This window comes from Pelecanus crispus, chromosome 13 (genome assembly GCF_030463565.1).
Source record: "Pelecanus crispus isolate bPelCri1 chromosome 13, bPelCri1.pri, whole genome shotgun sequence".
Taxonomy (NCBI): domain Eukaryota; kingdom Metazoa; phylum Chordata; class Aves; order Pelecaniformes; family Pelecanidae; genus Pelecanus; species Pelecanus crispus.
The window spans coordinates 16,812,542-16,825,626 of record NC_134655.1 but is presented as its reverse complement, the minus strand read 5'-3'; the positions used below and the strand labels follow the sequence as shown (position 1 = coordinate 16,825,626).

The window sequence follows — 13,085 nt, the reverse complement described above, 5'->3', positions numbered from 1 at the left end:
TAGTGCCTTTGTCCTGCCAACTGGTTAAACAGCATTTGGTAAGTGTGAATGCTGTGAAATTAGAAAAAAAACCCAAACCCTTGCAGCATGTTGTCTTACATGCTGTTCTCAAGAATTTTGTGTGTGTGTGTGTGTGTGTGTGTAAGGTGTCTTGACCCAGCTGTAGGGTTTTGCCCCAGCCAGCTGGCTCTCCGGGTTGGGCCAACTCTGGAATATACTTCGCTACTATAAAGCCCCCTGTAAAAAGCCCAAAATTTCCACTCCATGAGGGACCCCAACATTTCTTGTGTTTTACCATTTGAATGGCTGCAGTCAGACTGTTGGGAGCTTGGCTTTTCTCCAGTTGCCTGAAACCATCAATAACCTCCAGGAAAAGGATGCTCTCCTGTTGATGTGTCATTTGTCTTATGGGAAAGATTTGGGAAGGATTTGGCTGGGTTTTTAGATTTTACCCACCAGTGGGAGTAAGGTGAGCAGGCAGTTTAGCATGCAAAACAGAGGGGCAGGGAAGGCTTTCAGAAAAACCAGAAGTTCATCCTCCTGACTTGGTTGTAAAAAGGGTTTGCACCTAGTGAAGGGTAAGGGCAGCAGATGAGCCGGGGATGACTCGGTTATCATGGGAGCCTCTTCCCAGGGGTTTGACCTAGTTGTGCAGGGAAGTCTAGATCCATACGTTAAAGGAGACTCTTCCTGCAGTCTGAAGCCTTCACAAATTAGTTTTCAGTGGCATTTCCCAAAGAGAAAGGAATCAGCAGAAACCAGCAGAACAGTGCCCGCTGGGAGGCAGATGCAGACACTGACTCCTCCTCAATTCTCCTAGGGAAAGCTGCCTTTGATGGGAATGACGCTGACAAAGCTGGAAGATGCGGAAGGGAACGAGCACGTGTTTGAAATTGCAGGTCAGTGTGGCCCCTGCCTGGGGACATCTCCCAGTCCAAACAGCAGCTGCCACTGGAGGTACTGGTCTTCCTCCTCCCCCCACCCACTGTGCCACACTTTTCTTTTTGCTCTTTTACCATGCGTTGTCTGAATTCCTGAGCATCTCCCTCCCAGTTAAGGCAGCCTCCTCCCAGTGCCCTTGAGCCCTGTCTCTGGCACTGGGCTGCTTTTGGAGACCGTAGTGTTTCGTATGGGACAAATCTCCTGCCAGGGCTGGTTGTGACCCCAGTAGCACTGCTCTGTGCCATGCATGCCCTGTCTGTGTCCAGGGTCCATCCTGTGCAGCTGTGAACACCTCATTTATTGACAGATTAATGGCTCTGGTCATCAGGTAGCTTTCCTATGTTCCTCCCAGTTTTCCCCTTCAATTATCTCATTGCTTGTAGCTATACGCGGTTGTCATGCTCAGTGACTTGGCTGCAGTGCAGCTATTTGTGCTGGTGGTATTTGGTGTCAGGGTCCTGTTAATCATGGAAATGTTGCGTTTGCTTGCTTTTAACCTTAAGTAATTCCTCACACATTCATCTTGCCAGTTCCCTTAGCTTTTCTGTGCTGCTCCCGTGCTGGCCCGGAGCACCGCGGGCAGTCACATCTTTGCACTCGCCTTTTGCAGCCACTGGACTTTGCAAGCTGAGGAGCCATTTGCTGCTGTGCTGAGTTGAGCTCACCCTGTGTTTCCTCCTGGGTCTCTACTGCTTGCTAAAGACATTTATTTAACCTTCTGCCACAGGGAACATGACGGAGCGGATCACTGTGTCCTGCAGCACCAGCCAGGACTTGCACGAATGGCTTGACCACTTGCAAAGGCTGACCAAAGGGACATGCAACACCGTATCCAAAACGCAGTCCTGGAGCGCTCATTCGGTAAGCGTCTCACCTCCCCAGCCTCTCTTGGAGTTCCTCAGCGCTGCCTGCTCCCTCTGTTTCGGCAACGCACCTTGATACTGAGGTAATGTGTAGAGCTGTAAGACACATCCTGCAGTTGTGCTTGCAACCATGTTGTGCTTGTACCACTTTACATGCATCCTGCCCTATTTTTATTGCAACCTAGATGTCTCGAAGGAGTTCACAGTGAACTCTTGTCCATCCCCCTCTGCTTCTCTACATTGTTTGGTGGCTAACAGTCTTCATTTGCTTCTCATCTATTTTCTCAGACATTTAGTTCAGCCGGACAGATCCGTGGGCCTCTGGAACCCCCCAAAATCCTCAAGCCCTGGAGCTTGAGCTGCCTCCGTCCTGCTCCTCCACTCAGACCGTCGGCAGCGCTGAGTTACAAAGAGGTAACCATCCCACGTGCCTGCAAAGGACCGTGGCAATCCCTAGTGCTTCTGTCTGGGTTCTTACACCATAGTGAGGGCACAGAAGCTCAGGGTAATGGGGTTGTTGAGAGAAATGACTGTGCCCTCTGCCCCAGTCCTGCGACGGATGCTTGTCGCTGCAGCTGGCTGCGTGCTACAAGTGAAGCACAAGCACATGTGTTTGCAGGCTCAGCCCCGTTCACCGTGTTTGCTGTCGGCTGCTGTAGCCAGCGCCCTCAGCTGCTGGATGTCACCGGTCTCGCAGCAGCGTGTCCCGCAGCCTTGCGTGTCCCATTGGTGCCGTGGTGGAGCTGCCTCCCCTCCTCCTCCTCCTCCTCCTCCTCCTGCCTTGGCCTCAGCCGTGGCTGGGAGCTGGGCTCCCTGCGGGGACATGCTGCGTGGAGAGGAGCCCTAGCAGCGGCTCAGCGTTGCCCAGACTGGCACTGCAGGATCGAGCAGCAATGCTGCACCAAGAGGAAGAGGAAAAAGGCCTGTTGATATTCCTCGTTTCTTCCACCCTGTGTTTTGGTGGCTGGAGCAGGGCTCCCTGCAGCAGCTGTGGGGCTCGACTCTCCTTCATTGCCCACCTGAGTGTTTTATACACCTGTACCCTGCCGGGAGGCAGCAGCCCAAGGGATTGCTTCCCCTGCAGAAACCCAAGCCTGGGAGGTAGGAGGCGGCGTGGGGAAACCCAAAATACAACCCAACTCTGATTCTCACCCCCCGCTGTAACTGCAGTGCTCTCCTTCCCTACCTCACATTAAACTTTTGGGATTACTCACCAGTAACTCGGGTAACGTTCCTCTTACTGAATGAGCACTCCGGTTCTGAGTCAGCCGCTTTTCTTGGTACAGCAGCCCTGGGAGCGTCACTGCCCAGCGTCCCAGTGGGGACAGAGGTGAGGAGGGGGCTCGCACCCCCCCAGCTCCCCGGCACTCAGGGATGGAGAGCCCAGCAGCTGGGGCGGCTGGGGGTCCGCTACTCTAGGTAGAGATTTAGGTAGCCTCACGGCATTTTGTTACATTTATTTCTTAAAATTTGTAAAACAATGCGTTTCAGTTTGGGAATTAAATTGTTCAAAAAACAACCAAGCAGACTGGGAACGACCCTTAGTCTTCACATGGCCTGAATTTCTAACATAGATTAAACCATTTCTTTGCATGCGTGGTGAATTAAAATATGGGAAGAGGCTTGAATTAGAGGAGAAATTTTTCTGTGTGAAAGTGCAAGGCTGATATTTGTTTATAAGGGAGGCCAAAACCGCAGATTGAGTGATACCATTAATACTGCGGTCCTTTGCAGTTTCTCAGTTGTCCCCTGCCATGCGTAGCAGGAAGTAAACTCTCTCTGTTGAAACCAGGTGAGAGGTTTTTGCCAGAGAGGCCGAGCGGGCGCAGAGCCCCGAGGGGCAGGATGTTGCTGCAGGCAGGATGGTAGAGTGCAAGGTGTCAAGGGACCAAAAACGTGGTTTGCACAGGAACGGGCTGTGCTGGCCGCGTTGGTGGAAACCCAGAGGTCAGCGGGCCCACCAGAGCTGGAGCAGGGGTGGGCAGGCGCAGTCTGTACCCAGTCACTCCAGCCTGAGCCTGGGGGGCAGCTCCCCTCTCGGGGAGGGGGGACTCGTGGACATGAGCCTGCAATGACAAATGTGAAATAAGTTCAGTTGCTGGCCCAAGCAGATCTGCATCTGCCTCATCCCTCCCTCCGGGGTGCTCAGTCACTAAGCAGAACTCCTATTTCATTGGGTTTTTTTGTTTAGGTTTTTTTTTTTTTTTTTTAGTATTAAAGTAGGGCACAAAAACTACGCTAACAGCTCGGTGCAAGTCACCTTCCTATAATGAAGATATAATGAAGGAATGCAAATTTCAAAGGTTATTTGCAGGGAAGGGAGTGGGGGAGTTTGATTAAAAGATTAGAGAATTTCAGACATCCAGTGTTACTTTAATTGGCTTTGAGTAGTGTAGGATGGGATGGCACAGTCTTGTACATTTCCTTGTACCTAGCTGTGCTCAGGAAACCCCAGAACCTGCTTGCATACCGCACAGCACTCTTGTTATTTCCATTGAAATTGGGTCATTTTTCCTGTTCTGTTTCCAGTAATCATTTGAAATGACAGAGCAGGTGCTGTGCATAAAGCGGTGGGTCCGGATTCAGGTTAGCAAAGTGAAAAAAGATTTACAGATGATTTCTTCTACTACTTTTTTATTTTTTTAAGTGGCCTGCTTTGCAATTAGGTGAAAGGTTTATGACATCAGGATTCCGGACTTTGCTCGTCAGACCTACAGGAGAGCCACGCGGCTCCCTGTGCTGAGCATCCCAGGAATGGGACCCTCCATGGGGTGTGCAGGGAGCTCCCCATCCTGCCAGCGGAGCGGGGAGGTGCTGCTGCGCTGATGCCTGATGCTGTCAGGTCTCCAGTGAGGATGGCAGGTCCCCTCCAAGGGGGTCTCCTTTGAGAAGATGCGGTCCTGGGAGATTGTCAGCAGGGTGGGCAAAGCATCCCGTCATCCTGGCTGGGTTGGGTGGAAGACCGCAGGACTGGTGTTGAGCACGGGGCCAGATCCCAAGCAGCTCCCCAGGGCTCAGATGGAGCTGGGCACGTGGGGCGGCTGCAGCGCTGGCTAGCACCAATGGGTCCTGCATTTTTAAGCACCATTTTAGACAACCAACATCTACAGAAACCTACTAACCAAGGAGGCATGTTCTCTATTTTGATGTGTTTAGAGTGTATTAATGCCCACTTACCATGCGTTTCACATGTAATTTTTTCAGTTTTGCATGACACCATGCTCCTTTGCATGTTGATAGTGCTCTAAAACCAGTACGGAGCGTGTGCCACATTAATTGCAAGACTAACATTTAAATGTGTTTTAGAATTGTGGATTTAATGGACTTGGTCAATAAAATCATCAATCTCTCACACTCATCTTCTCTTTCTTTGCATATTCATTGTAGAGGATGTCTTATATCTTAAAGGTAAGGGTAGATACATCTCTTTGGCTTATCGTGGCAAAGAATGCTTGTTCCTGTTCATGCTTCTCATGCTTGCACGACTCTAATTTTGCCTGGCTGTATCATAAGTTATTGTGAGAGTCAGTGGCAACTGGCAAATATATTTTGAGATAACCCTCGAAAAGGATTTAGTATTATGGTACTTAAACTTCCTGGCATGCCTCTTCTCCTGCTTAAAATCCATATTGCATGTAACCTACTAATATACTAATTCTCTCCAAATCAGTGAGACTTGTAACTCTGTGAAGGAGATAAAAGCTTGTGTTTCTTACTTGTGGAGTCATAGCACACACTAACTTTGTGTGTATTTGTTTGTTCTCTGTGTATGTGTGTGGGGGATTTAAACTCTCAAATAAATCGTTTGGAAACAATGTCGTTTGCCAACTGTTTTATATTGGAAATCAAATTGAGTCAAGGAAATAAACAACATTTTAGGGTTTTCTAACAAAAGACCAGAGAGTCGGTAAGCGACTAAAAGTGCTGTGAATGTGTTTGAATTTTTTGGCTAAAGGATCTTAGCAGAGCGTTGAATTCGCTAAAGGAGCTTGTCCTGTCCCAGAGCTGCAGGTGCAATTCCCACTGCTGTTCCAGGGAGCAGTGGGCCACAACTAGCGCATGAGAAAGGCAAAGCGTCATTTTCCCCAACTTTGTCGTTGTCTGCTTTGTAGTTCTCTAATGCGTTGTGCATAACATGGATAGCTGCATTCATCTACACTGCTCTGCTGTTGGAGCTGCCTTTTTCGTTATGGTTAAACACAAGAGTCTGTTTCTCTATAGGATTCCAGCAAAAGTCCAAAAACAATGAAGAAGTTTCTTCCAAAAAGGAAAACTGAGAGAAAACCATCTGATGAAGAGTTTGTTATTCGGAAAAGTAAGTGTTGTATTTTTCTCTTCTTTTTGGAGGTTTCTGTGTACTCAGTGATCTCCACGGGACTTTGAGAACAGCCTTTCTTACGGTGCAGGATGCGATAGCATGCTCGCGTTGTGAGCAAGCCTACGTGCTGCTGAGCATAGGAGGTTTCTGGAAGCACGGCGGTCCTCAGCCTCTGACAGATCTCCTCCCAGTTACAACTACCAGGCATGCTACCACCCTCATCATGATGGCTAGCACAAGATCATGTGGTTGCGGGTGGTCTTGTTCTGGCTACGAAGCCGAGGAACTACTTCGAAGTTGTTAAAAGCTGCAGCAAAACTGCACATCAGCGGTCATCAAAATATATCTGAGAGCTGGGACAAACCCTCGCCTGGCCCTGCCAGCTGGTCCTGGAACAGTTTCCATGGTGGACCAGGGAACACAAAAAGACCCCATCCCTGCAGGGGTAGGGTATCCACCTGCAAAGAGGGATGTCCTGACAGCTCCCTGAAGTCCACCTGGGACACTCCTCGGGTGGCTTTGTATGAAAGGCCATGGTCACCTGGCAGCGAGCTGCCACGGTGTACAGCCTGGGGGGTCAGTTGTCTCCCTCAAGAAGACAGCTAGGGCTTGAAATGAAGACTTCACGTTTCCGAGTCCTGTTCTGATGCGGCTGTACCAGACCCCTCCTGGCAGGGCTGCTCTGCCTACCCATCTCCCAGTGCTCCCTGCACCCAAATTCAGGTATCACCCCCTGAGTTTTTGCCGAGATGAGCAGCTGGAAGTGCATTTTCCTACCATTTAATCATGGTGCTCAATGCCGCAGGATGTTGTAAAGGCCAGAAAATATAAAGGACCTCAAAAAGGGATTAGGCAAAGTCCCAGAGACGGTGTCAGTCAAGGAAACATCACATGCTTCTCTTAAGGGACTTGGGAGCAAAGGCTGGAAGGGATGAAGCCAGAGCACTTTGCTTTTTGTGATAGCTGTTGTCTGCAATGTATTACAGGTACGGCTGCGCTGGAGGAAGATGCTCAGATCCTGAAGGTGATCGAGGCATACTGTACCGGGGCAGGCTTCCAGCAAGCTCTCAGCTCAGGTGGGCACACAGCCGGATTTAGTTTTTACTCTGTCTGCAACACTGATATCCCCTCTGGGAAAAAACAGATGGTTGCATCATACAGCAACGAGACTCATGCTAGGAAACTGTGTGGTGTTTAATCTTCAAGATAAGGGAGCTTCATCTACCTAGTGGTTTAGTTGCCATTGTTTTTCTTCTAAATACAGAGAATGAAGCAGGTAGGAGGGCAGATGAGACACAGCTATTTCACCAGCACTTGTTAGGAATTAAGCAAACCTAGTCAGTGCCTGTGGCTGTCAGCACTGAAAACCTGATGGTAATCTCAGGTTGCATATAGCTTTAGAAAGGAAGCATGACTATTATCTCTCAATCAGCTGCGTGTTTAAGAACAAGCTGCTTCATCAGAACCTATCTAACATCTTCAACTCTGGAAATATAACTATTTATCATTGCTGGGGAGATGTCAAATTAAATCACTGAACTATCAAATAATGGTACATCTAAAAAAGTGAGGCCATGTTTCTTCTGAGAGCTCTTGACCCTAATTGAATTGTTTCATTTATAAGTCATGATGTAGCTTTAGATGCCATGAGGACTCTTGAAAACTCTCCACTAGCTGCTTTAGCTCCAGGGTAGCAGTACATATAAGCCCCTATTTAACCATGGCAGATAGCTGGTGGCTGCTCAAGTCCCCGTGTCCCCAGCCTGCCCCAGGCTTGCAGAGCAGCAGGGGGAACGAGGGCTGCTGTCTCTAGAATGGCATGGGCATCAGAGAAAGCGTTCTCTTCTTCTTCCTGATGAGTAATTCTTGTACGCAGGCTCCCGTAAAGACTCCATCCCCCAAGTCCTTCTTCCTGAGGAAGAGAAAATCATCATAGAGGAAACACGAAGCAACGGCCAGACTGTCACAGAGGAAAAGTAAGCGCAGCGGTTCTCCACTTGCAGATTCCCTTGTGGCTTTTTGGAAGGACATTAAAAACTAATGCCCTCTCCTTCTGCACCTCTGCAGAGGCGTGGGGCTGGTGTCACAACTGCTGCCTTAGCCCTGGTGAGAACCACTGGGCTATTTCAGTTGCTATTTTGTCCCTTTTTAAGAACAGAGCCGCCATCCCAGCGGCTCTGACGTGGCTGTAGCCCTCCGGGATTCTGTGCCGGGTCCCGAGAGCCAGTTTATTGAGTCCCAGAGCTTACTGGATGTAGCTAATGGGGTCAGGGAGGACAGAACCAAACAAGTGGTGCGTTTTGTTTTGTTTTGTTTTGTTTTTTACCCCCAACTGCTGACATACTGGGCTGCTGCTGCCCCTCAGGAGCCTGCCTGACAGCCGGGTGACGCTGTCTAGGAGTGCTCCCAGCCTGTTACATAGCTTCAGCATCTGGGTGGCTGCACTGATACGCTCCTTGTATAACCCAGACAGTGCATTCCTTTCATGCTCGTTTTTCTGAAGCATAACCTCAAGGAATAAAAGCCGTTTTTACAAAAGATGCTCAGGCATTTCCAGTTTTAAGATCGTTGTTATTTATTGCAGTAGCGTAAACAAGGAAGCCAAAGCCACATTTGTTGATAACTTAAAGATAGCAGAACAATGTATTTTTCTTGAGTTTTGAGAAAAAAGCCCTGAATTTTGGACCGATGGCCTATAAATACTCCTGGGCTGTGGTTCCAGAGTCCCTTCACAGGCAGCAGCAATAGCTGCAACCTGATGCTTGCAAAGCAGAAGCTGGAAGTACCTTCCCCATCAGCGCCTCGCTCACGAAAGCTCCCGTGCTGTTGCTGTTTTGCTGCACTCCAGCTCTTTTTATTTTTTTTTTTTCTTCTCATTTCTTTTTGCAGGAGCCTTGTTGACACAGTTTATGCACTGAAAGATGAAGTCAAAGAACTGAAGCAGGTAATTTGAGTGGTTTTGCTTGTGCTGGCTGCGCCAGGTCATTGTCATCATCTGGTCGCTGCCCAGGAAAAGTCTCGCTGATGCTGGTGCAATCCTGCAGCTCCCTGATTCAGCGTTAATTTTCTTCTGGTTTAGCTCCCTGAATCAGCTCACCATGCAGCCCCTTGAGCACCAGAGCTAGCAGGAGGGAAGGAGTAGTTGGTCTTTGTTGTAACATGACATTTTCCTCCTACTCGAAAAGCTCTTTCAACTTGAACTGTTCATTTTATAGGGGTCTGGTGGATATCAGTTCTTGTAGACTCAGAGGAAATAGGTCCTCCTCCCTCCAGCCCCAAGCCTGGAGGTGGGAGAGACCACCGCAGGAGAACAGGGTCCTCCAACCCAGGCTAAAATTAGGTTTACGGGAGAATGCTTCTGCCTGCTCAAAGTCACTGGGACTTTCATGCAGGTCTGTAAGGTAGTAAGGGTCTGCTTGGTAACCCGTGTTGTTCATCCTCACAAGTCAGCAGTGACCTGTCAAACGTCCATGGGACGTCATCAGCTCTGAGCCATCGGGCAGACAGGTGTGTGGAAGTACCTCACTGCATAAAGTGCGTGGGCATTAACTGCATCTTTATTCCTTTATTTTTCCCCTCGCAGGAGAACAAAAGGATGAAACAGTGTTTGGAGGAAGAGCATAAATCCAGGAAGGACTTGGAGAAGCTGGTTAGAAGGCTGCTGAAGCAGACAGATGAGTGTGGCAGGGAGGACACGGGGCGCAAGTCATCCCTGATCGCCTGAATTCGGGGAGAAGCTGCTGGCAGTGGCGTGTGACCTCAGGTGTTTTTTGGGAAGCGGAACTGGATCCTTTGCCTCTTCTTGCTCCTTATTTTGTTGGTTTTGGGAATTTTGTTACCAAAAAAAAGTCAGAGAAAAAAAAATAGTTTTTCTTCCATCCAATAAGGAAATAAACCACAAACAATCGATCACAACTAAACCAGTAAGCAAGTGGTCCATGATTCACAATTCATCTGCAGCAACTAATACCTCATCGTACCTGCTACTGGGAGCAAATACAGACTCTGCTAATGATTGCCGCTCGCCAAGGGTTTGGCAGCAGTTTCCTAGAGGAAGCTTAAGCACTTTTTAATGCTTTCATTCTTTTCAAAAGCACCGGTACCTATTTATTGAATGAAAACATTATTGAGGTGGCATTGAGCAGAAACCAAAAAGCACCATGCTCCTCTTTTCAGATAATCACAACTGGGGAAGCTTTTCCCATCCACCTTCTTTTTCCCCATTAGTTGACTGTAGCGAACTAGAGCCCAGCAATACTGTGGTTCCCGTGTGGCCTTGATACTGATTAAAATGTGCAATTAACATGAAGACATTTGAACTCCTTGGGGAAGTCAGATCTGGAGCACCTGTCAGAGCGCATGGGAAGGTATGTTGCACAGTACTGCCTCCTAACAGCTCGTGATTAGCACAACAGGTAACTGCTGTTCTGCCCCCCCCATCTCTTTTCTTATGCATGACCTGTAACTCCGATCCCCTGCTTTGTTTTCACATTGAGTGTTCAGGTATCGTATGAGTTTATAGTTTTGCTGTGCTTCCCCTCGCAGGACATGCTTTTCTCTGTATGAAATGTAAACACTGCTTGACAACTAAAACAACCCCCAAATGTGCTGGTTCCCTGCTCCCTTTTGCCCACATCAGGCTCTCCATCGCTCCTTCCCAAAGGCTGGGAACATAGCCAAGGGCCACTTCTCCCCCATCGCCCCAAAGGGGCTTTCTACTAGGAAAAAAGGAACTTTCTCTTGGGATAGGAAAGCTATTTATGCTTTGACAAGAGCTGGAACTCTCCTAGGGCAAGGACGTGCAACACCCTTCCAGATCCCTGCACAGCTCCTCGAACACAGCACACAGGCAACATGCATATGTATCGGCTATCCTCATCTTATTTGGTGTTATACCCTAGTTTAGAACTGATGTTTTCCTTCCTTCCTTAGCAGCATTATAAAAGTAACCTTCTGTTAAAGTTAATGATAAGTCTTACTTTTATCACAGGGCAGCATGGTCCCAGGGTGTGCAGACACACCGCAGCTCATTACAGTCATATGGTTATGTTGGTCATGAAGGACACAATAGAGGCAATAATTACAACTCCCTCCTTGCAATTAAAATTTAGCCAGAACATAGGAAATGGTGTTTGGGGAGAGCTAGACTCAAAAACAGCACAAGGAGTGTAAAAAGAAACCCTCTTTAAATCTGAGCTGTTTCTAGGACAAAACAGAGGTCTGTCTGTCGTGCTCTGGCTACATTTGCCATCTCCAGACCATCCCCACCCAGGCACACAGTCGAGTGGTTTGGTCAGCAGTCAAGCCCTGCTGTGCTGGTTAATTGTTTTCCAGGATAACAACCTTTGCTGCACACTGAGCAGCTCACGCTGCTGTTCTGGGATGCTGTCCCCAGACCAAAACGTTGTCTGGTCCGGCTGCCTGCCCAAAGGTAGCCTGGGGACCAGGCTTGCAACGTGCAGCCAGTGCAAGGAAGCAAACCAAGGGCCATTTACACTCCTAGGAGAGGGTAGAAATGTTTCCCTGCTGCCCCCGGTTTAGTCGAAACCTGTGCTGTGTACATATGCATGTTTGTAAGATGTAATGTGATGGAGGGCACACTGGGACATTTTGGATCAAGCGTTTGTCAAGAGCTAGAAGCCAAAAAAAGACAAGAAAATAAAATTAAAAGGAAAAGAAGCCATGCCGGATGGACAGCAATGTTTCCATATTTACTTTGTTTACAGTGCTTTGTAAATAGGTTCCAGTGAGTCTGTCTTTAGATGGATGTTGTGTCAGCTGCCTTCCAGTTTATCTTTGTCATGTAGGTTTATTTACTGTAACTACTTATGCAAGTTCAACTTTTCTAACATGTTTTTATTTTGAACAGTTTTTTAATTGACATTTTCAACAAATAAAGAAGGAAAAAAATTGCTTCTTAGCTCTCGCTGCTGCTTCCTTTGTTTCCACCACAAAAGCAAAGCCTGGGCATCCCTGATTTGCTCAGTATGCCCATGGCTGCATCACCCACCCTCTGGTTTACTGGATGCTGGGGGGATGCCAGTACAAATGGTGATGCTGACACTTGGGCTGTTGCTTCCACCATCACCCAGACCTGCAGCAGGGAGGGCACCTGGTCCCAGGGGAAGGAGGTGCATTTCCACCCCTCAAGCCCCACTTGCACTCTGCTAACAAGGATGCTTTATGGAGAACTAGCTGCTCTCCACTGCACTGGCAGGTTGCTGTAGATAAGTGACTTCCTGCCTGTTTGAGATTTTTTTTTTTAGTTAGTGCATGTTTTTTTCCTGGAGATTAGGTGTGGTGACAGGATTTCCTTTGGTCTACCACTTGGACAAGACCTCTCCTGCATGCTGGTATTTTTAACTCTTTGGTAGAGACATGCGATGTTCTTAGCCCGCAGGTGAACCAGGAGGACCAAGGGCAGGAAGGCCGGACCCTGCTCTCCCTCCCCAAACACATCAGTCAGAGCAGGAAAAAGAGCAAGCAAGCAAGCAACGCCAGCTTCAGGCGCAAGTGGTATTTTGCGGAATTATTGCAGAGCTGCATCCAGACCTGAGTGCCCCAGAGCCTGCACTGGGCAGAAGAGCAAGGAGGAAGCATCCCCCAGGCTCATTTTGGAGGGAGCATCTCCACTCCCACGTCCCCCTGAGGCCAGATCCAGGCCCTAACCAGAGACCCTCCATCCTGCTCTCCACTGAGTACAGTGCTCTTTTGGCCCCTTCTCTTATGCCAGCTCCCAAACAGCCCCTTTCTATGACCCAACTCCAACACAGGCAGCACCAGCATCCTCCAAGCAACAGAGTTTGGCTCTAAACGACCATCAACATGAAAAAACAGGGCAGCAAAAAAAAACCCCAAAAAACTAAACCAAAGCCAGCTTAACCTGTACAGCCCAAAACACTGCCGCAGCTGGGGGTGCCCCGGAGGTGCCCGTTCGCAGGGGGCTGCTCCTGCCCACTGCG

At 48.6% G+C, this 13,085-nt stretch overlaps 1 protein-coding gene across 5 annotated transcripts in view; it reads left to right on the top strand.

Moving 5' to 3' along the window:
- The window catches only part of ARHGEF6 (Rac/Cdc42 guanine nucleotide exchange factor 6), a 42,412-nt gene extending 30,400 nt beyond the window's left edge, over positions 1 to 12,012 (top strand). For 2 of the 5 annotated variants that reach the window (XM_075720893.1, XM_075720891.1), the window contains exons 14-22: positions 821 to 899; positions 1,670 to 1,803; positions 2,094 to 2,219; positions 5,193 to 5,213; positions 6,027 to 6,120; positions 7,110 to 7,199; positions 8,000 to 8,099; positions 9,013 to 9,067; positions 9,707 to 12,012. In XM_075720893.1, coding sequence (XP_075577008.1) covers positions 821 to 899; positions 1,670 to 1,803; positions 2,094 to 2,219; positions 5,193 to 5,213; positions 6,027 to 6,120; positions 7,110 to 7,199; positions 8,000 to 8,099; positions 9,013 to 9,067; positions 9,707 to 9,847 — 840 coding nt within the window. In that variant the 3' untranslated portion in view covers positions 9,848 to 12,012. Of the gene's footprint in view, positions 1 to 820; positions 900 to 1,669; positions 1,804 to 2,063; positions 2,220 to 5,192; positions 5,214 to 6,026; positions 6,121 to 7,109; positions 7,200 to 7,999; positions 8,100 to 9,012; positions 9,068 to 9,706 lie in introns of all 5 variants that reach the window. The other 3 variants (XM_075720890.1, XM_075720892.1, XM_075720894.1) reach the window with 3 other exon arrangements.
- Positions 12,013 to 13,085: the final 1,073 nt, after the last annotated feature.